General features: G+C 48.5%; 1 protein-coding gene and 1 non-coding gene across 2 annotated transcripts; both read left to right on the top strand.

Annotated features, from left to right (window-relative positions):
* The first annotated feature begins 5,921 nt into the window (after positions 1-5,921).
* On the top strand, positions 5,922-13,421 carry PRSS16 (serine protease 16). Its single transcript, XM_045866086.1, has 12 exons — positions 5,922-5,991; positions 6,067-6,227; positions 6,882-6,981; positions 7,092-7,221; positions 8,496-8,619; positions 8,849-8,926; positions 9,008-9,055; positions 9,715-10,005; positions 10,766-10,907; positions 12,827-13,006; positions 13,085-13,230; positions 13,344-13,421. Exons 1-12 carry the CDS (start codon positions 5,922-5,924, stop codon positions 13,419-13,421), a joined length of 1,548 nt encoding a protein of 515 aa, XP_045722042.1.
* Positions 13,422-17,409: 3,988 nt separating this feature from the next.
* TRNAI-AAU (transfer RNA isoleucine (anticodon AAU)) lies at positions 17,410-17,483 on the top strand. The gene has a single exon. It is a non-coding gene; the product is annotated as a tRNA-Ile (tRNA).
* The last annotated feature ends 5,431 nt before the right edge of the window (positions 17,484-22,914 follow it).

The following is a 22,914-nucleotide window of genomic DNA, read 5'->3' as shown; positions in this document are numbered from 1 at the left end:
TGAGAAGAGTGAAAATTCCTTCCCGGAGGAGACTGAAGAATTTTCCAAAACACTATGATAGCAACATGTCACAAATAGATTTTGACTCCATGTTTCTCTTCTCTGTTATTTTCCCTTTCCAGGACAAAGATACATGAAGACTGGTTCTGGAACTATGCTAAAATTCAAAATAGTTGAAGGAATCCTGAGATGTCCACTATGGTACCAGACTTGGCCACCCCCCAGCTTGCCATGTCTTCAGTCCCATTTAATAGACACTGCTCCATCATCAGCCTGTATTCACAGAAGTGCTATATGCTCTTTGAGGATGGCCATATTTTCTAACACGTAATGTGGACACCCAACTTCCAGCCACATATGATTGGGCCAAGTTCTCAAAGGCAGCCAATCCATGGGCTGGCAAGTGACCTAGGAAGAGACCTATAACCTGATCCTCACTAAAAATCTCTGCCCCAAAAGTGACTCAAGTATTTAGATGGCGGGGGGATCACATGGATTATTTTAGGAGGGAAATTGGAACTGGAAAAAGCAAAAATAGTGAGACAGGAGACAGAAGAGATTCAAAGAGAAAATGACATTGAAAGATTTACTGATTCACATTAATCCCTATTTGCTAGCATATAGGTCAATGAACTATTACCCTTGAATGGCATCAAAATGATTAATCTAGACCCTCTATAGATCTTGTTAAATTAAGAGACCCTTCTAGCTAGAGCATAGGTGATCTTATCCCTAAAATCCTATTTGGGTAACTCCACTCCACCTAGCTTCTAGATGTTGAAAGGAGGGAAAGGAGATGGAAGGAACTAACACCAAGTGGGTCCTCTTATGAACTTTTGGAAAAGGGAAATATGTCTTTCCATCTCTATTAACCCAACATCTGGAGGGCCAGGCCTAAGGTGATGTTTGCTCCATTCCCCCACCCTCTCTTCAAGCATGTGTCTCCTTTTCTTTAAACAAAGAACTTAATAACTCAATACTTAATGCCTGCTATGTGTCAGATACTGCATTAGTCACTAGAATAACACCTATGAACAAAATAGAAATTTGTTTCATTTCTAGTGGCAGGATTACAGAATTATTTTAAACCAAAGTTACTATAAAATGCTATACGATATGATAATAAATGCTAAGGAGAAAAATTGAGAGAAGGACATTAAGGGTAAATTTTTATTTTCAAATTCTAAATGGATTATTGGTGACATGTGAGCAAAAATCTGAAGGAAGAAAATAAATGAGCCATGGGGCTGTCCAGGTAAAGTCACTCCAGACATAGGCTGTTGTGCCCGCAGGGACCCATAGTGGAATTTACCTTGTGCATTAAAGGAATAGCAAGGAGGCTAATTCTGCTGGAGTAAAATGAATGCGATTTTAATGTACACATCAGTAATCTATTGCCTCAAATTAACTCCTTAACAAACCATCCAAATTCAGTAGCTTAAAACAACAAAAATCTATTTAGCTCACTAGTCTGTGGTTAACTAATATAGGTTAGGATTGACCAGACTGTTTATGTCCCAGCTGGGTTGACTCACGTGTCTGGTGAACAATAGACAATCAGCCAATCTCCATACATTTCATATTCTCCAGCATGCTAAACCCAGGCAAGTTCTCAAGACAATAGCTCAGGGCAAAAGCAATCAGGAAAAACAAATCCCCTCTGGAACTAATAAGCAATTATAGCAAGGTTGTAGGATACAAGGTTAATATACAAAAGGCAATCACTTTCCTATTTATCAACAATGAAAAATTGGAATTTGAAGTTAAAAACACAATGTGGGGGGTGCCTGGGTAGCTCAGTTGGTTAGGTGGCTGCCTTCAAATCGGATCATGATCTCTGACCTCAGGGTCCTGGGATCACGCTCCACATCGGGCTCCCTGCTCGGGGAGAGAGGGGAGCATCTTCTCCCTCTCCTGCAGTTCCCCCTGCTTGTGCTCTGTCAGGTAAATAAATAAAATCTTTAAAAATTTTTTAAAAAATCAAAACATAATGTGATTTACATTAGCACCCCCAAGATGAAATACTTAGGTACAAATCTAACAAAATTTGTGTAAAATCTATATGTGAGGAAAACTACAAAACTTTGATGGAAGAAATCAAAGAAGCACTAAATAGAGAGATATTCCATGTTCATGGATAGACTCAACATTGACAAGATGTCAGTTCTTCTCAACTTGATCTATAGATTCAACACAATCCCAATCAAAATCCAAGCAAATTGTTTTGTGAATATTAACAAGCTGATTCTAAAGTTTATATGGAGATGCAAAAGACCCATAATTGTCACCACAATGTTAGAAGAGAAGAATAATTTGGAGGACTGACAGTACCTGACTTCAAGATTATGGTATATGCACACAATGGAATATTATATAGCACTAAAAAGAAAGGAGCTACCAAGCCATGAAGAAATATGGAGGAAACATAAATGGATATTACAAAGTGAAAGAAGTCAATCTGAAAAGGCTGTGTACTGTATGACTCAACTATATGATATTTGGAAAAGACAAATGTAAAAAGATCAGAGGTTGTCAGGGATTAGGAGGGATAGAGGGATGAACAGGCAGAGTGTAGAGGATTTTTAGGGCAATGAAACTATTCTGTATGATACTATAATGGTAGACATATATCATATATTTGGCAAAACCTATAGAATGTACAAGAGTGAACTCAAATGCAAACTATGGACTTCGGATGATAATGACATGTCAGTGTGGGTTCATCAGTTGTAACAAATGTACCATTCTGATTCAGGATATCGATAGTGGGGGAGGTTGTGTGTGTGGCAGCGTAGGGGGTATATGAGAACTTCCCACTTGATTTTGCTATGGACTTAAACTGCTATAAAGAAATAAAGACTACTTAAAAAAAAAAAAAAACTAAACAGCAACCAAAACAAGTAAGCAGAAAGAGCAAAGAGCATATTCAAGAGTCTTCTTTGTTGGGCACCTGGGTGGCTCAGTTGGTTAAGCGACTGCCTTCGGCTCAGGTCATGATCCTGGAGTCCCAGGATCGAGTCCCAGGATCGAGTCCCAGGATCGAGTCCCGCATCGGGCTCCCTGCTCGGCAGGGAGTCTGCTTCTCCCTCTGACCCTCCCCCCTCTCATGCTCTCTCTCTCTCTCATTCTCTCTCTCAAATAAATAAATAAAATTTAAAAAAAAATCTTCTTTGTCAACTTTGCTAATATCCCATCAGCCTCCATAAGTCACAGTGCTCAACCAAGAGAGAGTGGGAGGGCACTACAAGGTCACATGAAAAACATGAATGGAAGGAAGGGGGAAGAATTGGGGTTATTCATGTAATAAGCCCACTATAGTAGTTAATTATTTCTAGTTGATTTGATGCAAAAAGGTCAAAATAAAATCACCTTTTCTATTACCCGGTTATGTGCTCCATATATTCCAGCTTCTTACCCTAACTCCACCATCACCCACACCATGATCATGACTCATCCCCGCCAGTTACACCATTCCTAAGCCTCATCCATCCCTCAGTATGCCCTTAACTCCATCTCTGCTACTCATCTCATCACTGAACTACAAGTTAAAGGTGTCTAAGATGGACTGAGAGGCTCATAGATAAAATTGGTTTTATTATATATTACTTGAATATTAAAATAAATAGATAGGAAAGGGAGGGAAGGGGGAGGGAGGGAGGGAGGAAGGAAGGAAGAGATTTTGCCTCTAGGTCGAAGTAAAATGCTGAGAAAATAAACTAATCACAAACTTAGAAAAAGACTGAGTATTCTGTAGCCATATCAACAGCCACCAGAACCGATTTTAAACCAATTCAGTCTATCAGTGATAATTGTTTTCAAGGCAAGGAATCACTGTCAACCCTGCCTTCGGAAGATCAGCCGGTCAGAGATGCATTCATGTCGAGAAACAGGCCCTTCAGTGCCAACCAAAAACAGCAGTTTCTCCCCAAAATCACGCTTCCACAGATTATGTCAACCCGCTCAGCCCCCCAAAGTCCTCGCTTCCGTGAGCCCCCTGCCCCCCAAAATATCATCCCTTGGCTCCCTCAAAGGACCAGTTCCTGCCCAGCCTAGCTCTCTCCCTAAGTGAGCTTTGGCTCCATATTTCAAGTATTGGGTGATGGTTTCATCATCCTTTAAAAATTCCCCTTTATTCAAATCTGAAACATCTGCCCTTCATTTTTGGCTGGGATTATATTTTTTTATTCATGTCTCATTTCTGATATTCTTGCGTATCCTATACAATAATGTGGCCTTTCCAACCATATTGCCTTGTCACAAATAGAGACTCGGGCAGGCGTTAGTCCTTTATACGGTGTATTAATCAGATTCAGCAAGCAAAATGCCGACATTTGAAAACACACTCTGACGGAAAGGCTTCAGACACTCACCCCACAAATATTTACTGAATGCCTATCTTAGGTTCAAAACCGTTGTTGGTCTTAGAAATCCGGAAAAAAACAAAAACAAAAAAATAACTGTCTTCATAGAAAGAAATTCTGGTGGGAGCAAACTGATAACTTTTTAAAAAGAAAAGGAAAGGAAGGTACACATTGTGTCTAATTTGATTTTTTTTAACAATAAGAAATAACTTCAACGGTGTTGAGAGGCAGCGGGAAGATGATCAGGTACATGAAGCACCGAAGAGCCATGAGGAGACTTGGGGGCTGGACTCTGGGAACCGGACAAGGACGCGTGGTGCCCTGGGGGGGCCCGCAGACTCCCGTGTCACCTCCAGTCCCACCCCTACTCTGGTACCTCATTTTCTTTACTAAGATTTCTATCCGAAGGCTTTAAGCCACTTTTTCTCAAGTTGTTGCTTCTTTTTCTCTCCTTCCCTCCACCCCGCCTCGGAGAACGGGGGACAGAGAAGGTAGATGTCACTGTTGAGGACTAAGAAATTAAGTCCACATCGAATCTCAATTTTACGTTGGAGAGGCTATTTCCAATGCCTGAGGCGACTGCCGCAAACTTAGTTTTTTTAAACACAAGAACGAATGCCTTTCTTGGACTTTCTGGGGATTAAACCCACAACCATCACTGTTAACGTCACCTTCTACCCACCTGAGCTAACAGCCACCTGGCCAGACCCTCTTTTTACTTAAAAAAGTAAAAAGCTGGGGCGCCTGGGTGGCTCGGTCGGCTGAGTGTCTGCCTTTGGCTCAGGTCATGATCCCAGGGTCCAGGGATCAAGCCCCACATCCAGCCCCACATCCAGCCCCACATCAGGCTCCATGGGGAGTCTGCTTCTCCCTCTCCTTCTGCCCCTGCTCATGCTCTCTCTCTCTCTCACACACACACACTCGCTCACTCTCTCTCTCAAATAAATAAATAAAATCTTAAAAAAATTAAAAAGTAAAAAGTTTGTTGGCCTTCTTGTGTTTCTTTAAAACTAAGGGAAATCCTTCTTCTCCAAAGGAGACTTTTTTTTTAAAGAGTGGTGACACAGGGGGCCATGATAAGGAGCAGAAAGAGGGGAGACTAGGAAGCAGACAGCGTGAGACTGGGACAGAGACAGACGCTCCAGTCAAGAAGACGGAAGAGCAGAGAGGGGCCGAGGAGCCCAGAGGGGCCGAGGTGCTGGGGCTGAGGACAGGAGAGGCCCAGAGAGAGGAAACCAGAGCGAGTGGGCAGGGCCAGGTCCCGGGGTGCCGTCTGAAGGGCAGAACGCAGAGTAAGGCCTAGAAAGGGGGAGGCTGGGGCACAGGGGGGCAGCAAGCGAGCGAGAAACTGGATCGGCAGGTCCCATGTCAGCAGGCGTCCCTGCCCCGCTGCGGTGGTTCCCACAGACGCTTGGCCTGGCCCGGGAGAGGCATCTGGAAAGAAACCCGAGCTCCTGGTGAAAGGCTATAAGTGTGAAGCCCAGTCCTAGGACCTGACAAAGGGCCTCAGCGCGTGGGGCGAACCGAGCGCTGAGAGGCAAGCGCAGACCAGGGGACAGCATGGCCGGCAGGCCTGCCCTGTGGCGGGGCCTTCTGCTCCTGCTTTCCCTCGGGGGCTCCTCAGCTCCAGGTAGGAAGACGCTGAGGGTCAGACAGGTGCTCCCAAGGGGGCCTGGCCTGACTCCTTCCCCTCTGTGTCCCACAGCCTCCCTCCTGAGGCGCCTGAGGGAGCACATTCAGCAGTTTCAAGAGAGCTCGGGCCTGAGCCTGACGTTAGGCCCAGGTGCTGGGGCCCTCCCAAAACAGGGGTGGCTGGGGCAGCCACTGGACCCTTTCAACACGTCTGACAGGCGATCCTTCCTGCAGGTGAGGCCAGGAGAAGGGGATCCCCCAGGCCCTGCATCGCTGGGCCCCACAGGCTCATCCTCTGCCTACTGTCAGCGTCCCCGGGGCCCTTAGCTGTGCCCTTGGTCCCCGGGGCTCCCCTCTCTGTCCTCAGCCTCCACATTCTTTGTCCCTCGGGCGCTGTCCTTCCCCCCACTTCTCCCCGTCCTTCAGACTGAGGTTCAAATCCACCACCGACATGTAGGGTCTCAGCATGCAGAAGTTTGGACCTGCCTCACAACAGAAACCTGAAGAGCTCTAATGAATGAATGAACAAATTCACCAGATTTTACACCTACCCTGCACAGTCTGCAAAGGTCAGCTCACCTAGGTCCCACTTGCAAATCCATCTGCATTTCTTACTTATTCTACGGTCCTCATTTCAATATGCTAGTCCTACCCTTGACCCTGGGGACACAGGACTGAAAAGCTGACAAACTATGGCTCTTACAGATCTTGCATTCTAGCTGAAGAGACAAACAGGAAAGAAAAGAACACATAAATAAACAAGCCTATTTCACATACTACCAAATATATAAAGAAAGACCCATAAGGGAGGGAGACTGCAACGAACTGGGAAGAGAGGAGAGGTCAGGACCCTCAATCCTACTTCTTCTTGCCCATCCCACCTGTTAGCGGTACTGGGTGAATGACCAGCATTGGGCCAGCCAGCATGGACCCGTGTTCCTGCACCTGGGGGGCGAGAGCCGCCTCGGGTCTGGCTCAGTGATGAGAGGTAAGAAGCAAGGGGGGGAGACACAGCTGGGAAGCTGGTGGGGGCAGGGAGGGGAGCTGCGCCTTATGGAGCTGCAGCTTGCGTCCCCCCCAACCATATACTCTTCACAGGGCACCCTGCAGCCCTGGCCCCAGCCTGGGGGGCCCTGGTGATAGGCCTGGAACACAGGTTTTATGGCCTGAGTATACCTGCTGGGGGCCTGGACGTGGCCCAGCTCGGCTTCCTGTCCAGCCGGCATGCGTGAGTGAGGGCCGGGAAGTTGTCTGGGGCTGTGGGCCCGAGGAGGTCTGCATCTCGGCCTCCCTGTGTTGTTGTCGTGGTCCTGCGCTGCCTGAAGTGGACCCCTGGGTCTCTGGTTCATGTTTTCTTCTCTTTTTCAGTGTCTCATGCTTTCTCTCTCGATCTCTGGGTTTCTGCCCCCCCTTCTTCCTCTCAGGCCATATTTGCACCTCTGTCTCACTGCAGCCTGCTGGTCCAGACCCCCCACGTCTGGTCCCTGGAGGACACAGCCTCCCCACCCCCTGGTCTTCGCTTTCTGCCCCCAGCCCTTCAGTTACTGCAGCCGAGGGATGGGCTGAGCACACCCCAGCTCACCACTCCCCCTCGCTCACGTCTCTCACATGCCTCTCATCTCACTTACAGGAAACGAGGCCCCTGGGCTCTGGGTCCGCAGTGAACCCTCTGACCTCCACTTTCTCACACTCCCTGGCCTCCAGCTACACAGAGATCCCTGCTGTTCCCCAGACTTCTGAGCACAGGGCTGCCTGGAGCCTTTCAGCTTCCCTCTGCAGGGACAGGGTCTCCCCCACATATTTGTAGGGCTCCCTCCCTCCCTCCCTCGCCCCCCCCACCCCTACTCGGTTAACAGCCCCTCCTGGTCCCCAGGGTCCTTCACCTGCTCCACTGTTCCGCAGGACTAAGCTGTCCCTCTCCCACCTGGCAGCTCTCTGCCTCCCTCTTGCCTCCCTCCCTATCTCCACCTCTAGCTCTTTGCCTCTGTGTTTCTTTCTGTCTCTCCATTTTTCACAAGCCAAACGGGTTTCTAGCTGCAGGAGGATGGCACTAACCGTTTCAGAAAGTCCGGGAAGAAAGAAAACACTTGGGATGGAAAAGAGGATGTTAGACGCATCCCAACGTCTCTCTTTGTAATTGTGTCTGTCCTTCCTTCGGTGGCTTCTACCCCCCCCCCCAGGACCCCTCCTCTCCCTGAGTAGCTTTCCTCTTCTGCCCCCAACCCTTCCCTGTACTTGTCAGCTGTCCGCTTAAAATGCCTCAGAGATTTATCCTCCCGCGTGTTGCCCGGAGGAACGAGGGTGGAGGCTTTCTGGAGGGGCCTCCCCTGGCCCAGGTGAGCACTTGCTGAGATGGACGCGGGGCGCGGGGAGCCCTCACACCGACCCCGTGAGAAGAGCCAGACTCCCCCCGTCACGTCTCTGGGTCCCCGCCCGCGCAGGGAGGGAATCTTCAGGGACTCCCGGCCAGGAGGGCCCACCGAGCCTCCCCTCTGCCCCCAGGCTGGCGGACGTGGCCTCTGCCCGCCTGGCACTCGCCCGCCTCTTCAACGTCTCCACCTCCAGCCCCTGGATCTGCTTCGGAGGCTCGTACGCCGGCTCCCTGGCTGCCTGGGCCAGGCTGAAGGTCCCCGGGACCCTCGCGGCGGGCTGGGGGAAGGGCCCCATCTCAGGACAGGTGTACCCCGTCCCCCCTCGCCCCCCCGCACCCTCCCCTGCCCCCCAGAGGAGCTGTCCACGAGCTGTCTTCACCAGATTCCGCGAGTAGAGGGCAGGGTACGCGGGAGCGACCCGGGGGCGGGAAGTGTGGGGTCCCGGGTCCCCCCGGCCGCAGGCTGACGGCTGTCCTCCCTCAGTTCCCCCACCTCATTTTTGCCTCCGTCGCCTCCTCCGCTCCGGTGCGGGCCGTGCTGGATTTCTCCGAGTATAACGAGGTCAGCGCGGCGGGCGGCGGGTGCGCGAGGGGTCCTCAGCGCGGGGAGCCCCTGATTCCTTCTCCCGCTTTCCCACTGCAGGTGGTGTCCAGAAGCCTAACGAGCACGGCTGTCGGCGGGTCCCCGGAGGTAGGAGATGGGGCCAGTCCGAGGGAGAGCGGGACAGGAGGTCTTGGAAGGTGGGGGCCAGAGGGTGAAGCTTGCAAGGTGGCGGGGTCTGAGGGAGGTCGGCGACCCGGAAGGTGGGCGGACTTTAGAACGCGGGAACTCAGAGATGGGGCGGGCACCGAAAAGCGGGGCGCCCCAGCAGGGGCGGGGCTGATGCGGGCGGGCCTGGGGGGCGACCCTATCAGGAGGGAGAGGTTCTGCGCAGGGTAATGGGGTCGGGGGGAGGCGACCCTACCAGGGGGGTGAGGCTCCGCGCGGGGCGGGTGGGTTGGGGGGGACGACCCTATCAGGAGGGTGAGGCTCCGCGCGGGGCGGGGGGGTGGGGAGGAAGACCCTATCAGGTGGGTGAGGCTCCGCGCGGGGCGGGGGGAGGTTTGGGGGGACGACCCTACCAGGGGAAGAGGCTCAGCGGGGCGGGGGGGTAGGGGGGACGGCCCTACCAGGGGAAGAGGCTCAGCGGGGCGGGCCCGGGGAGACGGCCGCGAGGAGCCCCGCCCGGGGGCGCGGCCTCGGCGGGAGCTCCCAGAAAGTGGAGCGCTCGGGAAAGACGCGGGTCCTGGGCAAGGAAAGGCGAGGCCCAGGCCGGAGTCTTCAGCAGCGCGGTCCCTCGCTCCCCGCAGTGCCTGGCGGCGGCGTCCGCAGCCTTCGCGGAAGTGGAGCGGCGGCTGCGCGCGGGCCCCGGGGCTCGCGCGGCGCTGCGGGCGGAGCTGGGCGCCTGCTCGTCGCTGGGCCGCACCGAGGACCAGGCAGAGCTGCTGGGGGCGCTGCAGGCCCTGGTGGGGGGCGTGGTGCAGTACGACGCGCAGGCGGGAGTGCCCCTGAGCGTGCGGAGGCTCTGCGGACTCCTCCTCGAAGGCCGGAGCAACGGCAGCCGCTCTGCGCCCTACCTCGGGCTCCGGCGGGCAGTGCAGGTGAGCGGCCCTGCGCGCAGCTTGGTGCGGGGGAGGGGGGTCAGCCGGCAAGGGTTCCTGCTCCTCTGCTTGACCTTGGGCCAGCGTGAACCCTTCTGAGCTGTAGTTTCCTCTTCTGTGAAATAGGGGTGACACCTCTGGGCCCTCAGGGAGGTGCAGTGAAGTCGGTCAAGAGAAGCACGCAGTTTGCAGGTGTTAGCGACTGTGACTGTTACCTCTTTTGCACATCTTGTTCTGTCCACTTCCCCAGGCCTGCAACAGAGTCTAGCGCAGAGCAAATGCGTAGCAAATGCGTAGCATAGCAAATAGCATTTACAGAAGGAAGGAGGAAATGTAGCCCTCCGGACAGAGTTCTCCCTAGAGCCGGGGATTCCAGCTCGGAATCCGCAGCTACAAACAGCTGTTACTTCTCCAGCGCTGTCTGGACCAAATGCTGTACCAAGGGCTTCACATATATTAGTTCACTGAATCCTCGCAATAGTTCTAGGAGACAGGCACTATTTTTATCCCCACTTACAGATGAGGAAACTGAGGCCCAAGAGATGATCACTTGCACAGGGTCTCACAGCTGTCCAGTACCTGTAACCCACGGGGACCCATGCACCCACTCGCTCTGACCCCGGACTCCCAGAACTCTGCAGCTCTTCGGACTTCTGACCGTTGACTTGCAAGGACCTATGTATGCTTTCAGGCCCTGGGCCCTGACTTGCTGGGGGGACAGGAGGAATTCATGTATGTCTGTGTGTGTATTGTCCCCTAGGTTGTCCTGCACAGCCTGGGCCAGAGGTGTCTAAGCTTTTCCCGAGCAGAGACAGTGGCGCAACTGAAGGTCACAGCCCCCCACGTGTCCAGCGTGGGCGAGCGGCAGTGGCTGTACCAGACTTGTACAGAGTTCGGCTTCTGTGAGTGACCGGCCCCACCCTCACCCCCCAAACAGACATTCTGTGCTGTGCCCGGACGAGCTGTCTCATGGGGGTCTGGACTGGTTTTCATTTCGGTTGGACAACTGGCCAGACTCCTGGTCCTCGTTTAGCCTGCAGGGGTGGGGCTGGCGGGTAGACACTCCCCTAGAGTGTGGGTGTGCACGGCACCCTCACATACCTTCTCTCACACACAGCCCTCCACACGGGTGATCATCCCGCCAATCTACTCTTCGACCGTGTCCCAGTCCGGGAAGGGCCCTACCGGCTCCCTAGTTACCTTCTAGAAACGCTGGCAGTGTTTCTCATGCCTCCTTCCCTTTGTCCCCACAGCCTGCCAGTCCCTGAGCCCTGCCTGCTCTTCACCTCAGCCCCCTCTCTATTCCCAGCTCTGCTGTCCCCATGGAGGCCCCCCAGCCCCTCCTGCCTCCATCCCTGACCCAGCCTCCTCTCTGGTCTCCAGGCCCTCTTTTCACCCATACAATCCAAGTTCCTCACCGAGTCGAGAGAGATCTTTCTAAATACGACTTTGTCCTTTCTCTACTCAAAACCCATGGCTCCTCAGTGACCCTAGGGTAGGGTTGCCAAATAAAATACAGGATGCCCAGTTACATTTGAATTTCAGATAAACATTTTTTTAGTGCCTGTCCCAAATGTTGCATGGGACATACTTACACTAAAAAAGTGTTTGTTTATCTGAAATTCAAATGTAACTGGACATCCGGTAATTTTATTTGCTAAATCTGGGTACACTACCCCAGAGTTCAGATCCTTTCCACATCTCCTGAAGGCAATGAGGATATGGTTTAAAGCAAAGGGTTCAAATTCCAACTTCACCGTTTCATAGCTATGTGATCTTGTGCAAACTTGGGCAAATAACCTAAGCTCTCCCTCTGTGCCTTAGTTTCCACATCTGTAAAATGGGGATAACAATAGTGTTTCTCTCATAAGGCTATTTCCAGGATTAAGGGAGGTAATATATGTCACACGCTAAGAATAACGCTGGTACATAGCACGTACTCCTCAAGTACTTACTGTTATTATTTTTACAAGACTACCTATTTTGACCCCCCAATATAGCAGTTCTCCTGACACCTCAGGAACTTTGCCCATACTCTTCACTTGTCCTGGATTACTCATCTTCCTCTCGTCACACAGTTCACTCATCTTCAAGTCTCAATACAAGATGCCTCCTCCTCAGGAAGCCTTACCTGATTGCTGGAGCTAAGTCTGCCTCCTGGCCTCCCCTTCTACCCCCTCCACAGTTCTGTGTTTTTCTCCCTAGCACTTCCCACAGTCTCATCATACAGACCTTATTGCTCATCTCCCCCTCTGCACTGAGTCCTGTCACCGCAGAGCCTGGGACTCTCTCTGTTGCTACTGGGCTCCCAGTACGGTTCACGAGGCATCTGAGCATACAGGAGGTGCTCAATGAATGGTGGAGAAAGGAGTGAGTGAGTAGAAGGCTAAGGGAGTTAGATGTAGGCTGAAGGCTCGGGGGAGCTAGGGATTTTAAGCGAGGGAGACGTGGTCCAGTTTGTGCTTTACGCTCCCATGTCCCCTTGTCTCTCTAGCTGAGTACACATGCTGTCTCCCCTCTTTATGGGGCTTTCTCTTTTCTGTCTTTGCTTGGCTCACTCTTCCTAATTCCTGAAGGTGCTTTCCTGGAGCCTGTCATGCTCCCTCTGGGATTCCTCCTACCCCAGGCCTTGTCCATCACAGACACGACTTCCTGGGCGGTCGCCGTCTGAGGGCAGGGGTGTCTCTCTCTGACGACGGGACCGTGAACTTACTGAAGGGAGGGTATGGAGCAGTTTTGGTCATCACCAGGGAAAGCTCTGTAAGTGATTATTAAAGGGGAGGGCTGTAGGCCCCACACTGATAGATATCTCCCTCCACAGATGTCACCTGTGAGGACCCCAGATGCCCTTTCTCCCAGCTCCCAGCGCTGCCCTCCCAGCTAGAGCTATGTGAGCGGGTGTTCGGGCTCTCAGCCTCATCCATCGCGCGGGCCGTGGCCCAGACCAACTCCTACTATGGCGGCCAGACCCCGGGGGCCACCCAGGTGCTCTTCACTAATGGTGAGCCTGCCGTCAGAACCTGCCTCCCAGATCCCCACTAGCCCGGTGGCAGCACAGCATTCTTCCCTTTCTTACCAGGGGACACAGACCCCTGGCACGTGCTGAGCGTAACACGAGCCTCGGGACCCTCGGAGTCAGCCCTTCTCATCCCTGGTGCGTCCCACTGCATGGACATGGCGCCCAAGAGGCCCTCAGACTCCCCCAGCCTCCGCCTAGGGCGCCAGGTAAGAGAGCAGAGGCGCGGGTGATTGGCATGTCATTTGCGTACCGATTTGCATGTGCCCGCCCCCTGCGGGGCGGGAGTCTGACCGTCCCGGTTGTGCGCGCCTCTCCGCAGAGCATCTTCCAGCAGCTGCAGGCCTGGCTCGGGCCGGCAAAGGGGAGCCAGGAGAGCCCGGTGAGCAGCGGGGGCTGAGGGGCCCGTACCCTGGCCGCCCCCTGCGTGGCCACCTCAGTCCCGGACGTAGTCACAGGACGGGAGAAAGCAGCTCGTGTTGAACGAGGCCATTTCCGGGAAGTGGGCTTCAGCACCTGTTTCCACAAACGTCCTCACCCCTGATTGAAAGTGTGTTGTGTGACCACGAGTTGGATGAATATAAGCAGAGAATTATTCTCGTTGTGAATTTGGGGTTTTTTATTTTATTTTTTAGAGAGCATTTTATTAATCGGTTCATGGCTATCCTTTTTTATTGTTTAAAGTATCTTCTGTAAAGCTGCTTTGTGTCATAGAATTCTGGAACGATCTCACATCGATTTACTTTTTTCCTACTTTCAGAAACACAGCAGTCTTGGTGGGAGTCAGCTTCTCTGTCAGTCTGTTCGGGCTGCTGTGAGAAGACACACTGTAGAGGGGGTGGCTCATGGGCCACTGCTAGGCGTTTCTCGCGGTTCTGGAAATCGCAAAGTGTGGGATCAAGGCACCGGAAAATCAGGTGCTTCGTGAGACCCCGCTCCCTGGTTCATACTCAGCTGTCTTCTCTCCGTGTCCCCCACACTGCAGAAGGAATATTGGTATTTTATTATTTTTTTTTAAGTTTTTTTTTTTTTAATTTATTCATTTGAGACACAGAGATACAGAGAGAGAGAGAGCATGAGCAGGGAGAGAGGCAGAGGGAGAGGGAGAAGCAGGCTCCTTGCTGAGCCAGGAGCCCGATGTGGGGCTTGATCCCAGGACCCTGGGATCATGACCTGAGCCGAAGGCAGACGCTTAACGATCTGAGCCACCCAGGCGCCCCAGGAATATTGGTATTTTAAATGCCAAATGTCAGAGCAATGTGCCCGGGCCCAAGTCCTGGTCAGACCCTGCTCAGACCTCAGACCCTGAGCTGTCCCTGCTTCTCACAGTTCCTTCTCTCTCTCTCAATCTTCCTTCCTAAGCCTTCACTCACCATCACTTCCCACCACCAGATGCTACTCTGACATCCTGATAGGGACGCCCCGGGCTTTGGGAGGGCAGGAAGTAGCAAGTCAGGGGGACAGCATCTCTGGGGAGCTGGGAAGGGCCGAAGTAAAGACAAGTCAGGATGAGAGAAGGGGTAAGAGAAACCACAGGCCATGCTCCTGTGAGGAAGTCGCTCCTTGCCTATCTTGACTCCAAACCCTTAGGACGAACTCTTTTTTCCTGCTTAGAGCTAACCCAGCCCTGTTCAGCAGGTGCTACCCTGTCCTGCTTACTGACCTTGAGCCATAGCCCCTCATGCTGGGGTCTAGCCTCGGAGCCTCCCTTTATGTGTTCAGCTGGTGCACCACGGTCTGACACATCGTGGGCGCTCACTGTCTGTTGGGAAATGAAAGGATGGGGTCTAACCTCAACGCTTCACACACTTGGTTTTCCTTCCACTTGGCCGGATGCAGCTTCCCTCCATCTCCTTTGCAAACTTCTTTGCAACTTGACATCCGAACGCATTTGGGTTTGGTGTGAGGCTCTGTCCTCAAGCATTCTCGGAGCTCGCCTGGCAGGGGCCTGCGGGCCCAGGCTGAACTATCGGGTGTGTGTCATGGGGTGCATCGTGGCTCTGGGGTGGCCCGAGTCACCAGGCTGGCTGCCGGTGACCGGGCAGCCCACTGTTTTCACCCAAGATTGCTGTGCAGACAGCATCACTGTCCACCTGCATCAGTCTCTGTTACAAAAGGATGGACAATTCTGAGGTGCTCTCCCTCCCTGGCCTCCCTGGCCCATACTTGGCCCCCACTATCTATTCTCTACCTGGCAACCACAGTGATGCTTTCAAAAGGTAAATTGGGTCATGTTACTCTTCTGCTTAAAACCCTCAGATCACTTCCAGCTACAACCTGAATAAAGTCTGAATTCCCTCCCGTGGCTACAAGGCCCTGCATACTTCGGCTTTTGAGCTCTCCTCTGAACTCACTTCCTACTACTCTCGACACTGCATGCCAACCACGTGGCCTCTTTGATTACTTAACATCCAGAGCCAATTCCTACCTCAAGTCCTCACATTAGCTGCTCCCTCTGCCCAGAGGTTGTGCCCTTTAATGACCTTTATTTTTTTAAAGATTTTATTTATTTATTTATTTGACACAGAGAGAGAGCACAAGCAGGGGGAGCAGCCGAGGGAGAAGCAGGCTCCCCACTGAGCTGGGAGCCCGAGGTGGGGCTCCATCCCAGGACCCTGGGATCATGACCTGAGCTGAAGGCACATGCTTAACCGACTGAGCCACCCAGGCGTCCCCTTTAATGACCTTTAAGTGACTTCTTCCTTCTTAACATGGAGGCTCAACTCCAATGGCACCTCCTCCAAGAGGCCTTTCCTGACTGCTCCCAGGTCCCAGTCACTCCCTGTCACATTACCTGTTTTATGAACTTCCCAGCCACCAGCACTATCTGAAATGATCTTGTTTTATTTTCATTTTTGTTCAACTCCTCCGCACTAGAATGCCCACTCCCTGAGAGAGGGGCTGTGCCATCCCAGCAAACACACCCATATGGGTGTGAACTCTCTTTTCTAGAAGCTCAAAGAATGCAAAATTGGATCCAAGATTGTAAAAATACTTCTCAGGACCAGGAGGATTGGTAAATTTGTGGTTCCCCTGCCTATACTTTTGTTTACCAGTTATGCTCTATATCCTAGAAAATATTTGAATTCTAATGAGGATAAACAGTTTTGAGGAACGTAGAAGCATTGTGCTCTGAAGACCCCTGGTCTGTCTCATGCAAATTCCACCCTTAAACATGATCAAGTAGGGCTTCTTTCCCGGGCGATCTGCTTCGGAGGTCTCTGCTCTGGTGCGGAGGCAAGCATAACCTTATCCCAAAGTGAGAACTCCAGGGGCCTTGTCAAAATGCCTAGTTTATGCACCCTCTGTAGACCATACTCTCAACATGACAGAAATCTCTCACATTGAATCTAGAGAAGAACAAAGGTGCAGGACTAGTACTACCCCATCAAAAGATTTCCTATAAAGCTCCAATAATTAGGACAATGTGGTTTGGTCATTACAGGTAGACAAATAGATCAACGAGGCAGGACAGAGTCCAGAAGTAGATACACACACACACACACACAGGATCAATTACTTTTCTACAAAGATGCCAATGCTAATCAGGGAGGAAGAAAAGTCTTTAAAACAAATGATTCTAGAACAGTTGGATAAATTATAGACCTTCTCTCAATCTCTTTTGCAAACTTCTTCACAACCTGACATCTGAATGGGTCTGGGTTGGGTGCTGCTAGGCTGTTTTCTCTTCCAGAGCATTCTCTGAGCTTCAGAGCTTGGGGGAAAATGTAACCTCATCCCTACTCATACCATACTCAAAAATTAATACAAGTGCATCATAGATCTAAACACAAAGCTAAAACTATAAAATATCTAGAAAAAACAGAAAAATTATTTCTGACCTTGTAGTAGGCAAGTATTTCTTAGGGAGAAAAGAATAGCGTAAGATACACAAAAAGGGATAAATTGACATCAGAATGAAAACTTCTCATTAAAGAAATTCTCATTAAAAAACATTAAGGAGTGGAAAGACAAGGAAAAGACTGAAGGAAAACATGCACACTACATACATTTGGCAAATGATCTGGGTCCAGATTAAAGAATTCCCGGAAATCAATTTTAAAAAGACAAGCCAGTAACAAATAGGAGAGAGGAAGCCCCGCTCAGCGACTTGGGTCAGAATCTTTTCGGGTCAGAATTGGGTTTTGAGAGAGACGCGCGAGAGGGTTCGTTCATTCAAACCAAATGTCAAACTTCTCTCCTTTTCCCATCATCCAGGGTGGGCGAGCGCGAACTAGGAAGGATGTGGGATTTAAAAAAAAAAAAAAAAAAAAATTGTTCATCTTTCTAGGTTTTTCTTTTGGTCCCCCTCCCCGCCAATTTGAAGAACCGGTGGTGCGCTCGGTTCTTGTTTACATCTTCGGAATCGGGGGGTCCAGCAGTCGGCTGGCCGGTTAGCTCAGTTGGTTAGAGCGTGGTGCTAATAACGCCAAGGTCGCGGGTTCGATCCCCGTACGGGCCAGGTGAGCGCTGCTTTTTCCGTTTCTGAGCACAGTCCCCATGGGTCGTCCCCAGAGGACACCACTGCTGAGCCAAAATTCTTGCGAGGGCTGTTTTGGCCTAACGTCTTGTTCTTGTTTTCTTTTTTTTAAAGAAGTAACAGACGAAAGCTAAAGTGGAGAGTATTTTTAAAGGAAATTGAGCAAAGTAGAGCGGGTACAGTTCGGCAAGAGGGGGATAGGAAGAGTTGGAGAATTTTCCTGTTTTGTGTTGGAAAAAAAGCTGAAATGGTTTTGGCTCATATTACACTTTCCGTAAGGACTAAGAAAGCTTTCTTTCTTTCTTTCTTTTTTTTTCTTTCTCGGTAGCTGGTTAGAGCGTGGTGCCGATAACACCAAGGTCGCGGGTTCGATCCTCGCACGGGCCACTGCCTTTATTTTGAAGCTTAATTTCTGAAAAAGTCGCTTTTTAACGTTAGAGCTTATTTTCCAAAGGGATGACATATTCAGAAATTGAATCTGAAATGTTCTAACCTTTTGCGTCATTGATGGAGGGAATGTGCACGGGGGACGCTTTGGGAAACTTGAGAGCACGGGGGAAGATGACCTCCATAATGTTCACACAAAGCACGTTCTGCCAAAACTGAGCATTAAAAGAACCCCAAAAGAAAATTATGCATTATTTAACTTTTTTTTTTAAATCTCTCCACTCTTTAGAATGTGATAATTAGTTGTTATTCTGTGTCTGGTAGATGCTGGAGATAAATTGTTGTGTGAAAAAAGCAGGAACTCAAACACTTTGTATAAGATTCTGATTCTTCTATTTTAAAATCAGCTTTATTATGAGATGATTTACATGCAATAAAATGCACCCATTTTAAGCACAGAATTTGACATATTTATACACGCAAGTACAACCGCGGCAAAGTAGAGACCATTTCCATGATCCCCAAAAGTTCCTTCGTGCTCTGTTGCCGGAGTCCAGCTCCCGCCGGGGTGGGTCTCTCGTAGTAAAGGACGGCGTCAGCGAATGAGGAGACGCAGACACAGGATCAGGTTGCAAGCATCTCCTCCTGACAGCCTCGGAGGAACTTTATTTATATGTTAGGATATTTTTGTTTTTCCAAATCTTAGATCATTTTCTGGATTACAGCCATAGCCTTCTTTCATTTTTCCTTTGTAATGATTAACATGACCTTTATTGATTTCTGCTTATTGGCTTTCGCTAAAACTAAAAAACAGTACGCAAAGAGAAAGGTGCTAGACAGAGCGTGACTGTCTTGTTATTTCGTTCTAGAGAAACTAATTCTTCGTGGAATTAGTTTCATTATGATTGCTTAGATAGGCGTAACTAAGATGAGTAGTCACTTTATCATGAAACCCCAGAAATAGTCCCACAATTATAAAGATTGCCATAAACAAAATGAAAGAGAATAGCAGGAGCCAGCTGTGGAGTCTCCTGTTTTCAGGATCGTCCCCCATACTTGGACTTTGTCAAACACCATGAGTAGCTTGGCTCGCGCCACTCTGTGGTAGTAAGAATAATGCCCTCCCCCAAAGACGTCCACATCCTAATCCCTGAAGTCTACAAATATGCTATTTTTCCTGGCAAAAGGGACTTTGCACATGCAGTTAAGGATCTTAAAAGGAAGTGATTACCCTGAATTATCTGAATTGGGTCCAATGTAATCACAAGGGTCTGTGAGAAGAGTCCGGGTCACAGAAGACGTGACCCAGAAGCAGAGGTTGGAGAGACGCAGGGCTATTCTCCAAAGAATACCAGTGGCGTCTACAAGTTGGACAAAGCAAGGAAACAAATTTCCCTCTAGAGCTTCTGGAAGGAATTGCAGTGCTGCTGACCCATTTTAGACTGACCTCCAGAACTGTAAGATAGTAAGTTTATGTTGTTATAAACTACTGAATTAGTGGTGACTTGTTACAACCGCAATAGGAAACTGATATATACCCCTTCCCGAGACTTATACCTTCATCCCAGCCCCAACCAACTACAGATCTTCCTTCTGTCGTGATGGTTCTGTGTTTTCTGGAATATCTCATAAATCATAGACTATATACTCTTGTGCTCCTGGCTTCTTGTGCACAGCACAATATTTCTGAGATTCATTCATGTATCAGTAGCTTATTCCATTTTATTGCTGAATTGTACTCCATTGTACAGATACATCTGTACATTCAGATACATCTGTACATTTGCTTTCCATTCACATATAAATGGACATTTTCACTGTTTTCATTTCTAGCTATTATGAAGAGCGCTGCTGTGAAGATTAATGGAACAAATCTTTGTGTGGACATATGTTGCATTAGTCAGGGTTCTCCAGAAAAAGAGAGGGAGAGACTTTAAGGAATTGGCACAGGCCATTGTGAAGGCTGGCAAATCCACATCTGCAGGGTAGGTCAGCAGAATGGAGACCCAGAAAAGAACTGATGTTGTAGCTCCAGTCAAAACGCAGTCTGCTGGCAGAATTCCCTCTTCCTCAGGAAAGGAAGGTCTTTTTTCTTTTAAGGACTTCAACTGATTGGACGAGGCCCACCCACAATACAAAGGATAATCTGCTTTACTCAAAGTCCACTGGTTTGTTGGGGTTTTTTTTTAAGATTTTATTTATTTATTTGACAGAGAGAGAGAGTGCAAGCAGGGGGAGAGGGAGAAGCAGAATCCCCGCTGAGCAGGGAGCACTGCTTGGTGCTTGATCATGACCTGAGCTAAAGCAGATGCTTAACCTACTGAGCCACCCAGGTGCCCCAAAGTCCACTGGTTTAAATATTAATCTCATCTGAAAAATATCTTCACAGCAACATCTAAACTAATGTTTGACCAAATATCTGGATACTGTGGCCTAGCCATGTTGACACATAAAGTTAACCATCACATATGTTTTCATTTCTTTTGGGGTAAAATACCTAGGAGTGGAATTGCTGGGTCTTTTGGTCAATGTATGTTTGCCTTTATAAGAAACCACCAAATGTTCTCCAAAATGGTACCGCCATTTTACATTCCAAACGATACTTTATGAGAGTTCCATTTGTTCCAAACTTCTCCAACATTTGATATTGTCAGACTTTTAAATTTTAGACAGTCTACTGGATTTGAAGTATCTCATTGTGGTGTTAATTTGCATTTGCCATAACTGATAATTAGTATTTTTTCATATACTTATTGGCTATTTATATATCTTCTTGTTTGAAGTGTGTGTTCAAGTCTTTTGCGCATGTTTTTCTTGGGTTTTGTCATTTAGTACTGAGTTGTAAAAGTATTTATATATTCTGGATACATGTCCTTTCTTAGTTATGTATCTGAATATTCTCACAGTCTGTGACTTGCCTTTTCATTTCCTTACTTTTGATGGAGAACATTTGATCAGATGTTTGTATTTTATAATTCATGCAAAGATATTCTCCAGGGTTATGATGATCTTCTATGTTTTTTTCTCAGAGTTACATAAACTAGGCTTTTGTTTAGGTATATAATCTAATTTCAGCTAATTTTCACACATACTATAAATTTTACATATACTGAAGTAAAGATCAAAGTTAATTTTTTTTTCCATAGGGCTATCCTAATCTTGCAGCACTATTTTTTTTTTTGAAGACTGTTCTTCTTCCATCCATTATATCTACAACTCTGTCAAAAGTCAATTTATTTTATATGTATACCTCTATTTTTGAAGTCTCTGTTGTGTCCCATTAATCTATATGGCTATCCTATGCATATTTTTAAAGTAATATGTGGACCCATTAGGATGGCTCTTATTTTTTTTTAAAAAGCAAACAGAAAAGAACAAATGTTGGTGAGGATGTAGACAAACTGGGACGCTTAGGGATTACTAGTGGAAATATAAAATGGTGCAGCCTCTGGGGGAAACGGTATAGTGATTCCTCAAAAAATTGACCATAAAATTGCCATATGCTTCAGCAATTCCACTTCTGGGTGCCTGCCCAAAAGAAGTGAAAGGAGGGACTCAAACAGATATTGTACAGTCATTTAACAATAGCCAGAACCACAAAGCCACCCACGTACCCATTGACAGATGAATGGATAAACTGAAGGTGTTATAGACATACAGTGGAATATTATTCAGCCCCAGCAAGGAAGGACATTCTGACACCTGCTACAACATAGATGAAACCTGAAGGCATTATGCATAAAATAAGCCAGTCACTAAAAGAAAATAGTGGATGATTCCATTTATATGAGGCACCTAGCACCATCAAAATCACAGGGAGGGAGAGCAGAGAGCTGGCTGCTGGGGTGGAGAGGAGGAGCATGGGCAGTTAGTGTTTCATGGGTCAGAGTTTTGGTCGGAGAAGATGAAAGAGTTCTGGAGGTGGATGCTGGTGATGGGTGCACAGCAACAGGAAGGTGCTGAACTCCACCGAACTGTACACTTAAAATTGTTAAAATGATCAATTTTATGTTATGTATAATTTATCATAATAAAAAATACCAGTATTTTAAAAAGAAATTTGTGGAGAGTCTTTGAGAACTATGTAAATAGCTTCATCTTCCTCAAAGTTGTACCTACTAGTTTGGCATCCATTCATAATTCTAGTATGAATCAATTATTCCTGCAATCATTTCAAATCAACAATGTAAAAAAGCCTATTTTTCTTTTTACATGGATTGTTTGAAATTCCATTATAAGGAAGAGCTTCCTCTTCTCACCCGTCTGTCTGTCTATCTATCTCAAATGAATGCACAGATTCCTGCTCAAAGAATTATAATCACTAATCATGTATTTTGATGCTCAGATTGTTACAAATCTGGCCGATGTGGACCCTTCAAACCAACTTCTGTGTCTTTCTGACATGTATCATCATTTTTTAGGAAGTTCTTAATTTGGGGGACAAGAAAAAGCCCCACATTTATATTGTAATTTGGGGGGCCCCAATCTTGAGATCAGCTATTTTTCAAAGGAGCTCTGGATGCTCTTACCAGGGAACGGTTTTTAGAAATCAAGTTCTAGGTTCTCAATAAGCTCATTGCCCCCAGGCCCTCTCACCGATGGAGACAAGAAATCTGCACACACGTACATGTGCATATCTATGTCTGTTTCAATATTGATAGCTAGCTATCTATAGATAAAACCATGATTTCACAGGGATGTCTCCAACTATAATCCAACAACCCAGGGTTTATTTTATTCTGTATTTGCCAGCAGATAAACCTAGCTCCCACTCTCTCCGATCTGTTTTATTAACGGGAAAAGATAGAAGCACCTGGAAGAGAATCGGGGATTCTGGCAATGCTGGGAAGCTAAACCCAACTTCCAGCAGTCACGCCCAACTTCCCTGTTCATTTCTGTGTAAAGAAGTCCCGTTCTTCCTTACTGTGAGTCTTTCCCCTGCGGGTCTCTTTTACTCCTCATACAAAACACCCCCCTTCTGATGCTTCTGGTCGCCGAATGTGTGGAGGTCTTCCCCCACAACAAG

Source organism: Mirounga angustirostris, unplaced genomic scaffold (genome assembly GCF_029215605.1).
Source record: "Mirounga angustirostris isolate CCGP_5_RB_7025 unplaced genomic scaffold, mMirAng1.0.hap1 SCAF_8, whole genome shotgun sequence".
Lineage (NCBI taxonomy): Eukaryota > Metazoa > Chordata > Mammalia > Carnivora > Phocidae > Mirounga > Mirounga angustirostris.
Note: the sequence above shows the minus strand (reverse complement) of the source record. Positions and strands in the feature narration are given on the sequence as shown.